Source organism: Salarias fasciatus, chromosome 16 (genome assembly GCF_902148845.1).
Source record: "Salarias fasciatus chromosome 16, fSalaFa1.1, whole genome shotgun sequence".
Lineage (NCBI taxonomy): Eukaryota > Metazoa > Chordata > Actinopteri > Blenniiformes > Blenniidae > Salarias > Salarias fasciatus.
Window position 1 is genome coordinate 21,569,818 of NC_043760.1, and position 15,304 is coordinate 21,585,121.

The following is a 15,304-nucleotide window of genomic DNA, read 5'->3' on the forward strand; positions in this document are numbered from 1 at the left end:
AAGACGCTTTGAACAATGGATACACGCAGATAACATGTTGGTGAATCGGACTTTGTTTTTCAACTAGTATTTGATCAAATCTGCTTCAAGGTGGTTAAACTAATTCAAATTCAGCTTTTGCATTTAAATGCTGTTTGACTGGTAACTGTAAAAAAAACAAAACAAAAAAAGCTAAATGATTATTAGGACTCTAGTCGGCTTCGATTGAAACAGAACTTTATTACATTGAACCATCTTCGACAAACAAACCAATTAAAACATGGAAGTTGGATCCAAACATTAACATTTCCCCAAATCTCATTTCAGATTTCTTTTTCTCTTCAGGCCAGAGGCAGTCAGTGTGACAGTTAAGATATGATTTTAATGAAGTATAAAAAAAAAAAAAAAAAAAGAATTATTGGCAATGGAAAAAATGTACAACTACAGCCTACTAAAGAGTACTTGAAGCTAACAAAAGACAACTCGATATTTAACCATTGATCAGCCGACCAGCTTCCTGCTATCGCATCAGTCACAAAGTAAGAGTAGGCTCAGTGCGGCGCGTTCCCGCGGCGGTCCGGGGCGGCGGGAGCGAGCCGCGAGGACGGGAACGCCTGCTGGAGGAAGTGTGGAGCCGAGCCGGGCCGAGGCGTCGTCACGGAGCGTCCAGCTGCTCCAGTAAAGTTCTCCTCCGTTTCTCCAGCTCGCCTTCGCTCAGCTCGCTGCCCGATGTGTCCCAGCCACCCTGGAACAACACCAGACGGACATGAGTAACGTGCTTTTCTTTAAAAACACGAAAAACTCATCAGCTGGATTCATCACCTCCTCTTTGGCTGCTTTCCTTTTGGGGGACTTCTGTTTGGACTCGGCGCGAGATTTCCCCCGAGACTTGTCGTTCTCTTTATCCTTCTCTGCGTCTTTTTCACGCTTGCCGTCTCGCTCTCTCCCTTTCTTCTCGCCGTCGGAGTCGGGCGACGCCTGTTTGCCACAGTTACAGTCGGAGCACGTGAGCAGAGGCGCACTGAGGACGGGCGGCGGCCTCCTCCCGGGTGTGTTCATGTACTTACAGACTTGTGACGTCGCTTCTTGGCCTTCTTCTTGTGCTTCTTGGATTTTTTATAGCTCCTCTCTGGTGTCGGGGCAGAAAGTGTCAGATCAGTGTTTCTTCTCTCCGGTGATCAAAGTGACGCTCTGATTGTTGAGGAGCACTCACCGGATTCTCCGCTGGAGGAGCGCTCCGACGGGGATTTGGACTGCGATCGCTTCTTCTTCTTGTGGTATTCCTCCTCTTCAGACTCTGAGCCCTGTGAAAACCGAGAGCAGGAAGTCAGGAAGTGAAGCCAGAGGAGGATTTTCCAGCAGGTGGAGCGTTTTGCTGACCGATCGGGAGCGGGAACGCTTCCTGTGGTGCTTCTTGGACTTCTTGGAGTGCTTCTTCGTCTTGGAGTGGTGATGCTGGCATTCGTGCTGGAGATAATATTCAGACCGTTTAATCACGACCGTGTTAAACGCAGATCGTTTTGATCGTCGTGACTCATTCGTTCGGAAGCTCACCTCCAAGACGTGCATGAAATCTTTGAATATCCGTTTCCTCTCTGACTCCAGAGTGACGTCCTCGAAGGCCAACTCTTTCAGGAACCTGTCTCGGACCTGGAGCAGAAACACGGCGGTCAGAACATCAGTGTCATCTGATGACCGGAGGGTTTAGTGAAGCAGACGCCGTACCCCCTCCCAGGTGGCCTCTGGCTCCAGCGGCGGAGTCGCCTGCTTCAGCATGTTCTTGAAAGCAGCTTCTTTCCTCTTCATCTTCCGGGCTTCTTCCTTCTCGCGCTCCCGGTCTCTGGCTTCAGCCTTCTCCAGCAACTACTCAGCAAGAGATTCAGGAAAACAGACAAAAACCAACTGAAATACGTCTTCCCATTGCGCATCTGCACAATTTACACCTCATGTTTTAAGAATGTATTCTTATTATTCACAATTTCTAATTTTGCGAGACTCTAATAGTGTTTTCATTTTTATTAGAGATGAAAAATTCAAATCGAGCCATTAAAATTCAAACCATTGTAAACTATGGAAAATCAGGATAACATCCGTTTTCATGCGAGTAAAAAAAGCACTTTAATACCAGCTATTCAACAAATTCAATTATAGGAGCCTCGTGAAAGCACATTTATAGATGTGATGTGTGAGTGTTTTGGAATAGTTAACCTTAAACTATTAATAATGCAAATTAACCAGTGTCTACGGGTTGAAATATGACAATTATTGAGCTTTTTTTTTTTTTTTTTAAAGCATATTGATTAAATGCAAAAAAGAAAAAAAAAAAAACCCATAAACTTTAAAGTAAAGTAAGTATGGGAATATTTTGGGACACAATGTTTTTTGCTGGTTCAGTCTGGCCTCTCTGGCCTCATTCAGATCAGACTTCTGCTCTCGGTGCTGTTTTCATTCAGATTAGAGCTGAGCTGGTGTTTACATGAAGACGGAGCTGAGGCGTCTTACGCTGTTGAAGGCCAGCTTTATGTTCCCTGCATCCAGAGTGGTGGCTCTCTTGTCTGAGCTGATGACCGACCCAAAGTCGTCGAAGCTGGTGTTCACCTCAACCAGGAAGCCTTTGTCCTGAGGAGGACAGTCCAGGTGAGAATCCATTCAAACTACAGTCGAATACACCGATTAGGAAAAAATATACAGAAAAATACAAAATGCAGAAGTTTACCTTCAGAATATCTTTGATGATTCTCTTTTCGTCGTGGTAGCGGGCTTTCAGGTCTTCCACGTAGAATTTGAAGAGGTCTAAAGGAGTCGAACCTGCAGGGCAGACACCACTGCATTAAAAAGGGCATCTACTTTCCCATTTAGAAAAGAAAATATAAATTTGATCCAACAAAAGTAGAGTACAGAACAATGAGAGCAAACTCTCCCGAGCTACATGTGTGAATAATGTAGAAACAAATGTTAAATAAATATGATGAAAGAAAGTAGAGCAGCCCTGCAGCTCATCCAGCATTGATGTTTTTAACATGTGTGTCTGTGTGTGTGTGCGTGACATGTGCTGCGGTCTGCATGTAACAATCACGTGCGGCACGGCGTCGGGCTCGTGCACGTGTCCTACCCGGCTGGCCCAGCATGTTGGCGAAGCGGATGTCCGAGCTGAGGGTGGGATACATCTCCATCCAGGCAGACATGGAGTGAAGCTGGCCGTGGTCGTGCAGCTCGTCCAGGAATTTCTGACAGACAGGAAACCATCAACGAATGCTTTAGGTGATACTGAACTCTGAAGGTATTCAACACAGCAAAGAGAGGTAAATCAGACACAGAGCTGCTTCAAGGCCTTTGCTTCCTCACACCTGGAAGGCTTCTCTGTTTTTGCGCTGTCGTCTTCGTTCTCGAAGGAGAGTCTTCTGCTTCTCCTCCTCCTCCTCCTTCTCCAGCGCCCGGATGTGCTCCTCAAAACAGATGAGGGCATCTTCCTTATCCATATCTGTGTACAGAGAGAGAGAAAAAAAAAAACGTGAACGTTTGGCTCTCTCTCAGACTGGGGGTGAGGATGGGGAGCCGTCGTGGTCGTACTCTGCAGCTCCTCGTCCTCGGCGAAGGTGGGGTTGTCCAGCAGGTACTGCTGCGCCTCAGACCAGGTGGTGCGGTACGTCACATTGGCCATGTTGTCCAGGATGTTCTTCAGAGCTTCCCAGTTCCTCTTCCTCAGCTGCTTGGCTTGTTCCTGCAAAGACATTCAAACAGAAGAGTTACCTGAGCTGAAGTTAAGAGTCACATGCTGGCGACGGCACAACAGGACCAAACCTCACCTTTTCCTTTTTAGCAAGGTAGAAGAGCACGTCTTCATAAATCTCCAGCCGGTCTCTCTCGGGGACGCAGCTCCACACTTCCAGCTCACAAAACATCTGTTCTGCTTTCCTGGATTGTAAAGAAACCCAAACACGTCTGAGAAAACCTTCACACACTGAGCCACATGAGGGCAGCAGTTCACAAGTCAGCCTGTGAAGCCTGAGCTGCAGGAGGAGTTGATATAACAGCTCAGGAATATCAATAAAATGAAAACGTGAAGATCAAGTGTTTCATAACGTCCACTCCACTCGTTCAATTTGCTTTGGCTACTTTACAAGATTGTTAATTACAGGAGCTGTGATTGATTGTAGTGAGATAGATTTTAACTGTAAGGACACACACGCACGCACACACACAATCAGACAGTCCTGCTATCACTGTCCAACTGCCGGTGGAGCGTCACCCCAGAATACAATCCCAGTGCCAGCTGATCGCTAAAACTGGATTATTTTCAAGGTCACCAGTCGTCTGTCGGGAAGGATGAAGTGAGGAAGCAGAGATAAACTTCACGTCAAACAAAGCATCGAGACTCAAAACCGCCATGTTTTAGTTCATCATTTGGTTCATCTGTTTACGGTAAAAATCTTAAATATCAGCAGAACGCGTGCGGCGGCGAGCAGCAGCAGCAGCGTGACGCTCGGAGGAGTTTAACCAGAGGGCAGCGATGCTGTAACGGCGTGATGGCGTGCGAAACGCCACACATGACCTTTTGTTGATCCAATCTGCATAATCATATTGACAATTCGGGGAACCCACCAATCAATGCAGGGAAAAACACACATGTCCGCCGCGACACTGCTGCGGGACTCACTTATATCTGGTGGTGGACGTCATCTTTTCGTGGTTCTCCAGGAATCTCTGGAAAGTCTCTTTGGACTCCTTGTATTTAATCCGGGCCTCCTCCTTCTCTTCCTTCTCGGTCTGGACCTTGTAGGCGTTGAACGCCTGCTTCTTCTCGCTCAGTTTGGGAAGAGCACTTTGGGGATGAGAGGGGAGATCTGAGGTCAGGGACGCTGCTTATCTACGACCGTCGGTAAACGGGATGAACTCCCCGCCGGGAGCGCGCAAGTACCTGTAGCGAGGATCATTGATAATCAATTTCATGGCCTGCTCCCATGAGGAGTTTGAGGACACGCCCTAAAAATACAGAACACAAAATCACGTCAGTTTAAACAAGATATCTTAAACTGGAAGTTCAAAACCCACAGCAGACTAAAACAACACACAAAATCACAGAACAGGTGGAGGAACAATGTGTCTCGCAGCTTTGGTTCGCTAAAAGTCAACACACACTCTTAATTACTAAAAGATGCTGGGTTAAGTGGTACAGAGTGGCAATAATTTAACAAGAGCCTTATATAAGTGGCCTTTCTGCCACTCGGCTTTCCCAGAGAGCCACTGTCATCTATTATGAAGCGATTCCACTACCTGCCTCTGCCTTGTCACTCGTCACAGTTATTGTCGCTCAGTGAGGCGTGCCGCTCTCCCTGACCGTCCTAATCCAAGACGGCCCCCCCGCCTCGTTCAGCCGATAAAGCTAATCATAAAGACGGGGCCATTAGGATCTTTCAGGAAATGGCAAGCAATCTCAGAGGAGAGCTTTGTGCACAAAATTAAAAAGCACCTAAATATAGCAGCGTTGGAGGTAAGGTGTCGCTGGGGCCGCCGCGCGACCGACCGACCGAGCGAGCGCACGCCACGTCCGCAGCAACAGCAGGCGAGGCTTAGCGCAGACCTCCCAGGGGGCTCACGAGGAGGAGCAGGGATTAGATCCAGATCAGAATGTTGAACACAAACGGCATTATCGAAGACCGCGTGGCGAAAACACCCCAGGAATAAAAGGTCACATGTTGTTAACATGTGTTGTAAGTAACAATGAGCGCGCGCGCGCACACACACACCCACACACACACACACACACTGCAGAGCTCACAGTGGAAACGGAGAGAAGTGACTGTAGAAGGGCTGAGCGATCATGTGACCGAGCTACATTTCTGGTCGATCACGGAGATCAGCTGTGATCAGATTTACTCGATCAATCATGGCAGAAATACGTCTGACTAGTTTTCTTTGTCTCTTGTTTCCAAACAGGCTGGACGACAAGAGGTTTCACTGCGAGCCGTGCTCTGGTCACACAGGAATGAACGGAGTGAATGCTCCTATTAGTGATGTAGGATCTTTGTCTCTGAGGAGCGAGACTGAGCCGCTAGCAGACACACACACACACACGTGGAAATTAGGAGGAAAAGAAATTGATGGCAAAGCCCAACATGAGCCCGTGTGGGAATATTTCTGCTTCAAACTGAATGAGCAAGCTGAGCCCATCAACACCAAAGAACCAGTTTGCTGATTTTGTGTGAAAGTAGCGACAACAAAAGGCAACACAACAAACACAACAAACTCATCTGCAAAGCAAAACCACAGGACCCAGTTTCCCCAGATGATGATATATTTCTATGCTAATTTTATTTGATCTGCTTTATTTAATGTATGTTGATCTGACTGAGATCCAACAAATGAAAACATATTGTGATCTTTTATTTTGAGAGATTACACTTAATTATATCTTTTAAACAATGAATACAGTAAACGATTTCTACCACTTTATCCAGAGTATTCTCTGATGCTGTATATAAAAAGCAGTGATCACGGTCTGTAAAGTGCTGCTCTTAAGCGGCCTGTCGGCCTGTTGCTCACCGCTCGCTCAGCCTGGCTTACCTTCTCCTTCAGCAGCTCTTTAAAAGCCTGCTTCGCCTCCTCTTTTGTGTTCCACTTGTAGGTTTTCTTCTGAAGTTCGGGCCGTTCTTCTTTCACGACTTCAACGCTGAGAACAAAGGAAAACGCCGTCGTGAAAATCAAGCATTTCAGACAGCGAGCATTTATCACATTTATTCAGTAGCAGGGATTAAAACAGCCAATTGTTCTCAAATATAAAAAGTTAAAATGAGCTGTGAACCTTAACCTGGTGTCACAGTGGCCTCATTTTCCAGTCTAATGGAAATCCCCGGGCCGGGATGAAAGCTGTACATTAATGTTGTAGAATTTCATGTTTTATTGCTGACTGAAAAGATGGTCTCAAGCACAAGACTATTTACTATGCAAGACTGCACGAGCTCACTCTGACATAGAAATATACGAGACTTTATTAAGATTTTATTACTGTCACCATACACCTTTAATAATGAGGACGCTACGATCTGAATCAGGAGGCAGATTTGTGATGCGGGTTGATATCCACCGTTTCACAGCACAGAAGAAGACACGCAGACTTTTGTTTACATAAGCTAATTGAGCATGAAGGAACGCAGGTACGACGCCGACGAAACGAGATCGGGATGTTTCAAAAACTGCGCCGGGATCCTGGTAGTAATCCTGCACACTGAGCTTCATCTAAGCTGGTTGTAATCGACTCAGTGAGGAGTTTCAGCTAAATCTACATCATTTGAGTTTTTCTGAAAATCATTTCTCAATATTTGCACTTTCAATGCATTTCTCATGAAAAAGAGAGAATCTGTTAAAATGGCTGTTCTGAAGATCATGTCAGCCTTATGATTAATACCTGAATAGTAACTGGACAGATTCAATAGGACACTTATTCACTGAGTAGATACTCGGCTAAAGTTACTTTTTTTTTTTTTTTGCCTTTTTTTGAATGTTTTCTCAGTAGTTTGATTTTATTTCATGCTTGTGCATGAAAGCACTGTTCAGCCTGTAACAAAAGACCAAGGTTACTGAAGTAAAGAGTTGAGTTTCAAATTAAAGCACCACTAATTGAGAATAAAAGAGAATATTTCTCTCTCCAGCACCGTGAGCTCTTTTGTTTCCTCATGAAACTTGTCTCCTGTGCTGGCAAACTGATTTTCCATTCTACGATCTCAGATTCTTGTCATTCAATAAATTTGAGAAGTTAAAATATTGATAGAACAGTTGCCAGAACAGTTGAAAACTGATTTAAACATTTCTCTAAAACCTCTAAACCTTCAGTGCGTCTTGTATCTGCTGAAGCGCTCACACAGCTCAAAGAAGAGCCAATGACTGTTTACCTTGCCGTGCCCTCTGCGGCTGCGGTACTCTCCGAGGAAGCCACAGGTGCATCTGCGGTCTTGACCTCAGCTGTGTGATGCACGGCCGGCTGGGACAGGCGCTCCTCTGAGACCACTGTCGGAGTTTCCACCTCCATGACCGTTGCCATAGTCGCTATGCTATCGGCCTGCGCTGTCGGAGCGGCGGCGATTCCAGGAGTTGCTGCCGTCTCTGACGTTCTGAAACCAGACCACGTTGATGAGCCTCAGTTTCAACCCCACATTGGGAAAATACTTTAATAAGTGGCCAACAGCAGGAGGTAAACAGGAAGCTCTTACCCATTCTCCTCTGCTTTGATCATTGCTGAAACAGACAAAGTCAGAACCATGAGGATGCTTGCTTTTACTTCATGATGTATATCAGGTAAGTGACTGGTGCAGATGTGAAAGAATACAAAGGAACAACATGTTCAACTGTATTAGTGCTCCATTAAGTCTGTACATACACTCTAATTGCATGAAGTAATTTATTGAACAAGCAGCGAACCATTTATCCTGCTGCTAAAAGCCGAGCCACAGACGGTAGCAAGGCGCAGTGTGGGACTTCACTAACAGGCGCCACATCACCAGACAGCAGCACTTTACCTTCTACATCCTCCAGCTCTTTGGGTTTGGTCCATCTCGACTCTTTTGTCTGGGAGTTGTAGTAATACGGCTTCCCTGTGTCTGACTTGTACTCTTTCCAAGGGCATTTGGACAGCATTTGCTAAAAATGGAAACAAAAGGGGAGAAAGGAAATTGGTGCCAATAAACCACGGCGAGCAAACTGGTGGAATACGATAAACCAAAAAGGCTAAATTTTAGCATTTTACAGTGTGTAAGCGAGAATCTCACAAACCCTTATTTTCACGTTATTGTTATAAAATGAACATCTGGAGCGTGACTCGTTCACACTTTATCTGATGGCGGCGGTCCCTGCTGAATGCCGGGTCACGCGGGGTCACGGTGCCGTTCGCACACAGCGCGGACGTAAACACGCCAGTGAATGAAAAGCGGCTGCTCGCAGCTGCTTCATAAGCAGATGGCCAACGCGTTATGTAAGTGATAAAGATTTGCACCTCTGCAGGAGATTTGAGCTCGTCGGGCTTCTCCCATGTGGACTGCTTGGTCTCGGTGTTATAATAGTAGGTCTTCCCATCCAGCGATTTGTGCTCCGTCCACAGGGATTTCTGAGGGAAACAAAAACAAGGGTGGAATCAGCCTCCCTCGTTTCATTTCTTTGTATCTGAAATCCTTTTCCAGTCCCTTGTTGAAATCATCAAGTCGTTCCATTTTCGGCGTGCACCAACCTTCTTAGGCTGCTCTTCCTGTGGGGATCCATTAGTCGTACTCTGCGGAGACGAGCGAATGAGAGGTTGACAGACGGCCGTTACGCCGAAGACAGAAGGCAAATTATAAACGCCATGGATGAGAGCTCAAAACTGTCAAAACTCGTAAACATGCAAACTGCGGCGTGCGACGGCGAATCGTGTTCAAACTTACAGATGTTCCAGGTGCGGCAACTGTGTGAATAAAAACAAATGTGTCAAACGCACTTCTGATGAACACAAACATTCATAGTGATTTATAAAGAGGATTTATTTTTAAACTGAGCTTACCTGTGGTGTCGACACCGGGCTGCGACAGGAAAAAGAAAATGTTATTACTCACTTATTCACTTCATGTATCAACACGCATGTGAGGTTCACTGGCAACCCAAAATGGCCCACTGGTGGTTAGTGTGTGTGTGGTGTGTTTGCCCCTGAAACTCATTTCACACTGCCGTACTGAGGCTGCCGAAGTCTGCAGATCGCCGTCAGCCAGTCCACCATTTTCCACAGTTTTTTTTTGTTTTTGCTTTCACAAAGCATTTCATAAAGCCAAGTACCAGCTAATTTCGCTGTGATAACAGCCCGGTGTGAAAGAGGGTACTAATGGACTGGTGACCAGTACAGAGTGTGTCTGCTGCCTTTGCCCATGGTGAGGTGGGATTGACTCCAGCGCCCTGCAATGCTGAACGGTAAAGCAATGCAGAAAATTGGGATCAAGGACCTCCAGTTTGCTCATCTCTGTGTATTGCTTGCACGGCAGCCACCATCATTGGTGTGCATGTTTGTGTAACTGATCATGTAAAATGCATTGAGGCTCTTCAAGTGGAATAAACTGGTTTTCTTCCACTCATTTTCTCATGTGCAGAAAAACTCATTCAGCATACACACTCTACTATGAAAAGCTAATTTACTACTATCATTTGGTTTTACAAGCACTCTCTCTCTCATTCTGTTGTTAAAAGATATTCTATCAATAACTAACGTTTGTCCATTAAACCTTTTACATCACTTTTTTTACGCTGCCTCCTTCTACTCATAACTTTGAGTTGGAATAGTCACTCACAGCTGAACCAAACCAAAAAACTGAGAGAAGTCACACTGAACCATGTGTTACATCTATTTTTAATCCTGTTTGATTTTTACATCTAAGCTGTTTCATTTCAATCTGTGATTGGAGTCATCAATTTATAAGAAACACAACTACATGTAAAAACATGTATTTAGGATTACACACATTATTGTGCATCTTAAAAAAAACGTGTGAATCCGTGCACGGAAGAAAAACGTAGTGAGGAAAGTTACCGGTCCCGTTGGCTGTACAGACGCAGCTGGTATGCGGGGCGGCAGCATCATCCCAGGCAACATAGGAGGCAACATGCCTGGCATCTAATAAAAGAAACATCATGAAATATTCATGCAACATTTCCATACTACCAGGAGAAGGCAGACAGTATTAAGACCCAGTGTGAAATGGGGTGTGGTGAAGGTGGCTTGCAGCTGAGGGGTGAAGGTGAGACGAAGTCGCGTCTGTTCAGCTTATTTAACACTGTGATTCCACAGCTTATGATCTGTGTAGCAGCAACACACACAGACGACGCCGCTTCGCCACCTTTCTTAGACATGCTATACTGACACCCCGATCAAACACCCTTCAAAGATCACACCTATTTACGTATGACAGCTTCATATGTTCTTGCACAATGTGACCAATTTGTCCTCAATGAATAAATACATCATGGAAAATGAACATGCAGCTACTTCAGGGCATCTAATAAGTCACAAAATGCAACAGAATGCTCAACAAAATATATTTTTAAGTTAATTAACACCTGTTGGAAACACTGGAATCACCAATAATAGCCTTCATCCACATTTGCACCACATCTTTTGGCTTTTGTAAAGCAGTGTGAAAAAGACACAAGCAAGAAATGGTGAAAAGATATTTTTAGCCACTCGCTATGTCACGGTAACACAGCTTCCAGTTAATTTAGAATATTCATTGTAGTGTTGCTGAATCTTTTTTTTTCCCCCAATTTGACTTCTTTGAAAGAATATTTTAATTACTAAGAAGAGTGATATATTACAATTATCATTATTATCATTGTCACTGATTAACAATGTTATGAGCAAAGGTAAACGATAATTCTTTCCATGTGGGTCCACCCCAAAAAAGTTCTAAATTTCAATGGGCTTTATGCCCGGATAAAAAACACTTTATGGCCAAATGTTTAATCACTTCTGTTGTATTGTCTTTTACTGAGAACACCATGTTTGTTTGTGTGGAGTTAATCTGTCACTTCAATTTGAAAGAAAAAAGCCAAGTAATTTTTTTACTTAACTTTTATGTCTGCATCGACCGCTACAATTTGTACAGTTACAATACATGAATGTCATTAAGGTCACAGCAATTAGGACAAAAACATGTACAAACCACTATCGACAATTGACTGAAATAACAAGTACCACTGCACAATGCAATATAACAAATGAGGAGGTATATTCAAATATCATGAGTCACTGACCCTCATGACATATTTCATTGTGGCAAAGGCTGCTCATGATCAGTGAAACTCAAACTGCTTTAAAGATTCAATAAGAAGCCCTTTGAGCTTGTAACAGGGCTCACCTGTGCCATTGGTGGCGCTCCCATTGGCGGCATTATGCCTGGGGGAATTATACCAGGTGGCATCGGTGTCATGCTGGGCGGCCGTTGTGCCATTGGAGGCATTGCCATGGGAGGGAAGTGAGGCGGTATTCCTGGTGGTCCCATCTAAACACAGGAGGAAAAAAAAGATGTGACAAAACTGTACTGAAGAAGACCTTTGGATTTAACCAGATTCAGTTCATTCAACCCCGCAGGATGACTTTTAACAAAAAGCTAGATCTCAAAAACACATCTCGGCTAGCGACTTACAAATGGGGGAGGTATTCCTGAGGGCGGTACACCTGGATAAGGTGGCGCTTGACTCGGGCCATTATTAGCCTCCGTTGAAGACTGTCATGAATAGGAAACACCACAGAGTTAGTGAACTCACATAAGCCAGTGGTGTAAAAGGTAATCTTATAAGACGTATTTAAATTAAAATTTTTTTTTTAATTATTAGAATCAATAGTATTCTTGAGATTAAAAGAAAAATCATTTTGCAACTGCATGCACACCCCAAATTCCATCACAATGCAGTAGAGTCAGTTAACCAATTCAATTGGCTTACTTTTTCCATTGGTATTTAATAAACCCTAAGGTTATTCCTTTTGAATTCATTTATCGCCCCGTTCTTAGGCAGTATATGTTTATGTTGTCTGTTGGACAGGTCAAAGCAAGCCACGTTACACTTAATCAAAAACACAGTCAACTGTTAGTATAACAATAAAAAAAATAGATAACCCCAACTCTATTAGCCACTCAAATTGATCAGAAATGCACATGTACAATTAATTTCCACCATATACAAATATCTGACATCGGTGTTTTCAAACAGCAGCATCATCCAACTGCAGTGATAGACAAGACGATTGAATAAACATTGAAGGAGCATCGATCCAGAGTAGGGAAAAAAACCTTCAAGCAATATTAACCTGGTTACAAAAAAGTTCTTCTTTCATAGTTTTATACATAAAACTCAAGTTATACCAATTTTTTTTCCAGTTACTATGTTCATCTGTTTTTGTATACCTGTGCTCCACATCAGTATAGGATAATCAACATATTTAATCTTGAATTATTTCTTCGATGTAATTTAAGCATAAAAATCAAGAGAAAGTTAAAAAGTTGGATCAACATCAAAAACCTTGTGAAGATTTGAACCTGTATTGATTCAATCATAGTCTAACACAAGCTACTTTAAGTGTCTGACTGGCATGCACACAGCTGACCAAAAACATGTTTGTCTGATCAACCGTTCATCTGCTCCAACACTATTAAACCTGAACAGATATTCTTATGAGATATCGATACAACTGACGAAATGTAAAGAAAACTCAACTTTAGCTTGCAAAGATAACAACATACTAGTTAAATCGCACACCTTCAGGCCTAAACCACTAGTTTTGGTCATATTTCTAGTTCACATTGAAAGTTTATGCAAATGTGTATTCTGTATGGCTGTCTTGACACATTGGCTTTAAAATGATTCATCTATGTTAAAACAATGTAACTCATATTTAGACGAAAGGCTTATTAATTTCAAGTTTTGGGGATTTCAATATGGGCGCAGAGTTACATTCCCAGAGGAATCCCTAATTTCCCGGTTAATCAATGACTTACCAGTTATATTATACTTGCCTTGAAGCAATAGTTTTTCAGCAATATACACATTTACCGATGTTTTTCAAACGAGGCTAATTAACTTTGCGGGCGCTGTGGCTACAGATGAATGAAACAATGACATGTCTAAATCCTGGCACATCACGGTGACATGCTATACAACAAACTAACTCCACACTTGTGTGAGTTCATCTTTGTTTGCTAAATGATTAGGAATTACACATCCTTTCTTAGGAATATACACACGTTGAACACAATCAATTCAAACGACTGGTGAAGTCCTTCTAATCCAATCCTTCCAACTCGGGGAAGCCATTCAGATCCAGGAGGTAGTCTGCACCATTACGATGTGCCGCTAATTTAGCCTCATGCTAGCACGACATGCTAACCGGCGGGTCAGCGCGTGTAGCATCAATATACTGCGATTCAGGTGAGAGAGCGGCCGCTAACACAGCGGGACACAACCACACGCTCACTACTGGCGGGTTTTATCCACGACGATAAAAGAACTATTTTGTTTGAAACTACCCTACTCACCATGTTGACGACACAGTCGGTGAACACCTCCGACTGGTTTGGGAACGTCTCAACAACGAGCCACCGGATTGGTTCACCTCAGGGCTGACGCAGAAAGGTCAAAGGTCAAAGCTGTGCAGCATCCTACTGCGTAAGAAATGCGCACAAATGCGCAATAACGGACGGGAATGCAGTGAATGTTACGAGAATCAATAATTTAAATTAATAATGGAGCATGCGCACTGATAAATTGCTTATATTATTCTAAAAGGATTATGCCTATTAAAAAATACAAATCTTACAAATAATGACTTCAAATGATTACATTAGAACACACAGTAAGTACAATAACACTGAACAGCCTTTCTGTAAATTAATTAATCTCAGTTAAAAAAAAAAATCTGGAATAAAATATGCATTTTCAACAGTTATGAAATTCCAAACAGGTTTTGTGATGCTCAAAAGTTACAAAAGTATTAAAAGATTTGAATTAGTTATAAAAGGTTCCTTCAACAGAATACTTCACTGTATGTCAAATTTCAACTTTTAAAAATCACTCAAATCAGGAAAAACGTGTACTTAAAAAACAATTAAGGTGTGATTTCGATCTACAACAGTAAAAGATTGTCATTAAACTCTTGTGTGTTGCTAGCAAATGACAACAAACAAAATAAACCTAAGATGAGGATGTAGGGAAGAAAATATTCCCTTTGTGCTCCAAAAGCTGTGTTAAAACCTTTTACTACAACAAACACAACTTTTTTAATCCTATTTTTATTTGGGATATAGGACATAGGGAAACATGGTTTTATAAAGTCCCACTGGTTTTGTGAAATTTGACCTTCTTTGTTTTCCCTTTAAGTTTGCTCTTTACTTTTTTTTCAGAATCAAACCCAGAAGTAGAGACTTTATGCAGGTTCAGGTTGGGTTTAGGAGAAAATGACAGGGCATAGACAGAGCAACAAGCAACAGGTTGCCATAACATCATCATCAACAACAACAAAAGCGTACCGTAAGGTACTGGCACTTATTTGTAATGAAGCATACTACACATTTGTAGTTATCAATATTCATAGTTTTTTTTTTTTATCCATATATCAAAAATGGTTGTATAAATTCTCTGAAGTCTGCATTACTGCAGATGCTAGTTTTAGTCCCAGATTGATAGACAGTAAATCCAATGCGACCTGTGCCATAGTGCTACACCAGTTACAGTAAAAACAACTAGTGGATGTACCGTAATACATTACAATACTCACATTAGAATAATGTATCTTTTTAATAATGATAATTTTCTTGTTTTTTTT

The 15,304-nt window shown here is 42.9% G+C and overlaps 1 protein-coding gene across 2 annotated transcripts; it reads right to left on the reverse strand.

Annotated features, from left to right (window-relative positions):
- Positions 1–184: 184 nt before the first annotated feature.
- Positions 185–14,064, reverse strand: prpf40a (PRP40 pre-mRNA processing factor 40 homolog A). Of its 2 annotated transcripts, XM_030111592.1 has the most exons (27): positions 14,019–14,046; positions 12,132–12,212; positions 11,844–11,987; positions 10,520–10,603; positions 9,506–9,524; positions 9,390–9,409; positions 9,197–9,238; positions 8,966–9,076; positions 8,493–8,613; positions 8,187–8,211; positions 7,869–8,087; positions 6,544–6,649; positions 4,898–4,962; positions 4,637–4,801; positions 3,786–3,894; positions 3,550–3,700; positions 3,327–3,460; positions 3,092–3,206; positions 2,696–2,787; positions 2,482–2,598; positions 1,705–1,842; positions 1,534–1,629; positions 1,360–1,446; positions 1,193–1,283; positions 1,047–1,108; positions 802–957; positions 185–724 (listed from the first exon to the last, which is right to left on the reverse strand). In XM_030111592.1, the coding sequence occupies exons 1-27, from the start codon at positions 14,019–14,021 to the stop codon at positions 635–637; spliced, it is 2,643 nt and encodes an 880-aa protein (XP_029967452.1). In that variant the 5' UTR covers positions 14,022–14,046; the 3' UTR covers positions 185–634. The 2 variants fall into 2 exon arrangements, with proteins under 2 accessions (XP_029967452.1, XP_029967454.1); XM_030111594.1 differs by lacking the exon at positions 12,132–12,212 and having other exon boundaries at positions 14,019–14,064.
- Between the last annotated feature and the right edge of the window lie 1,240 nt (positions 14,065–15,304).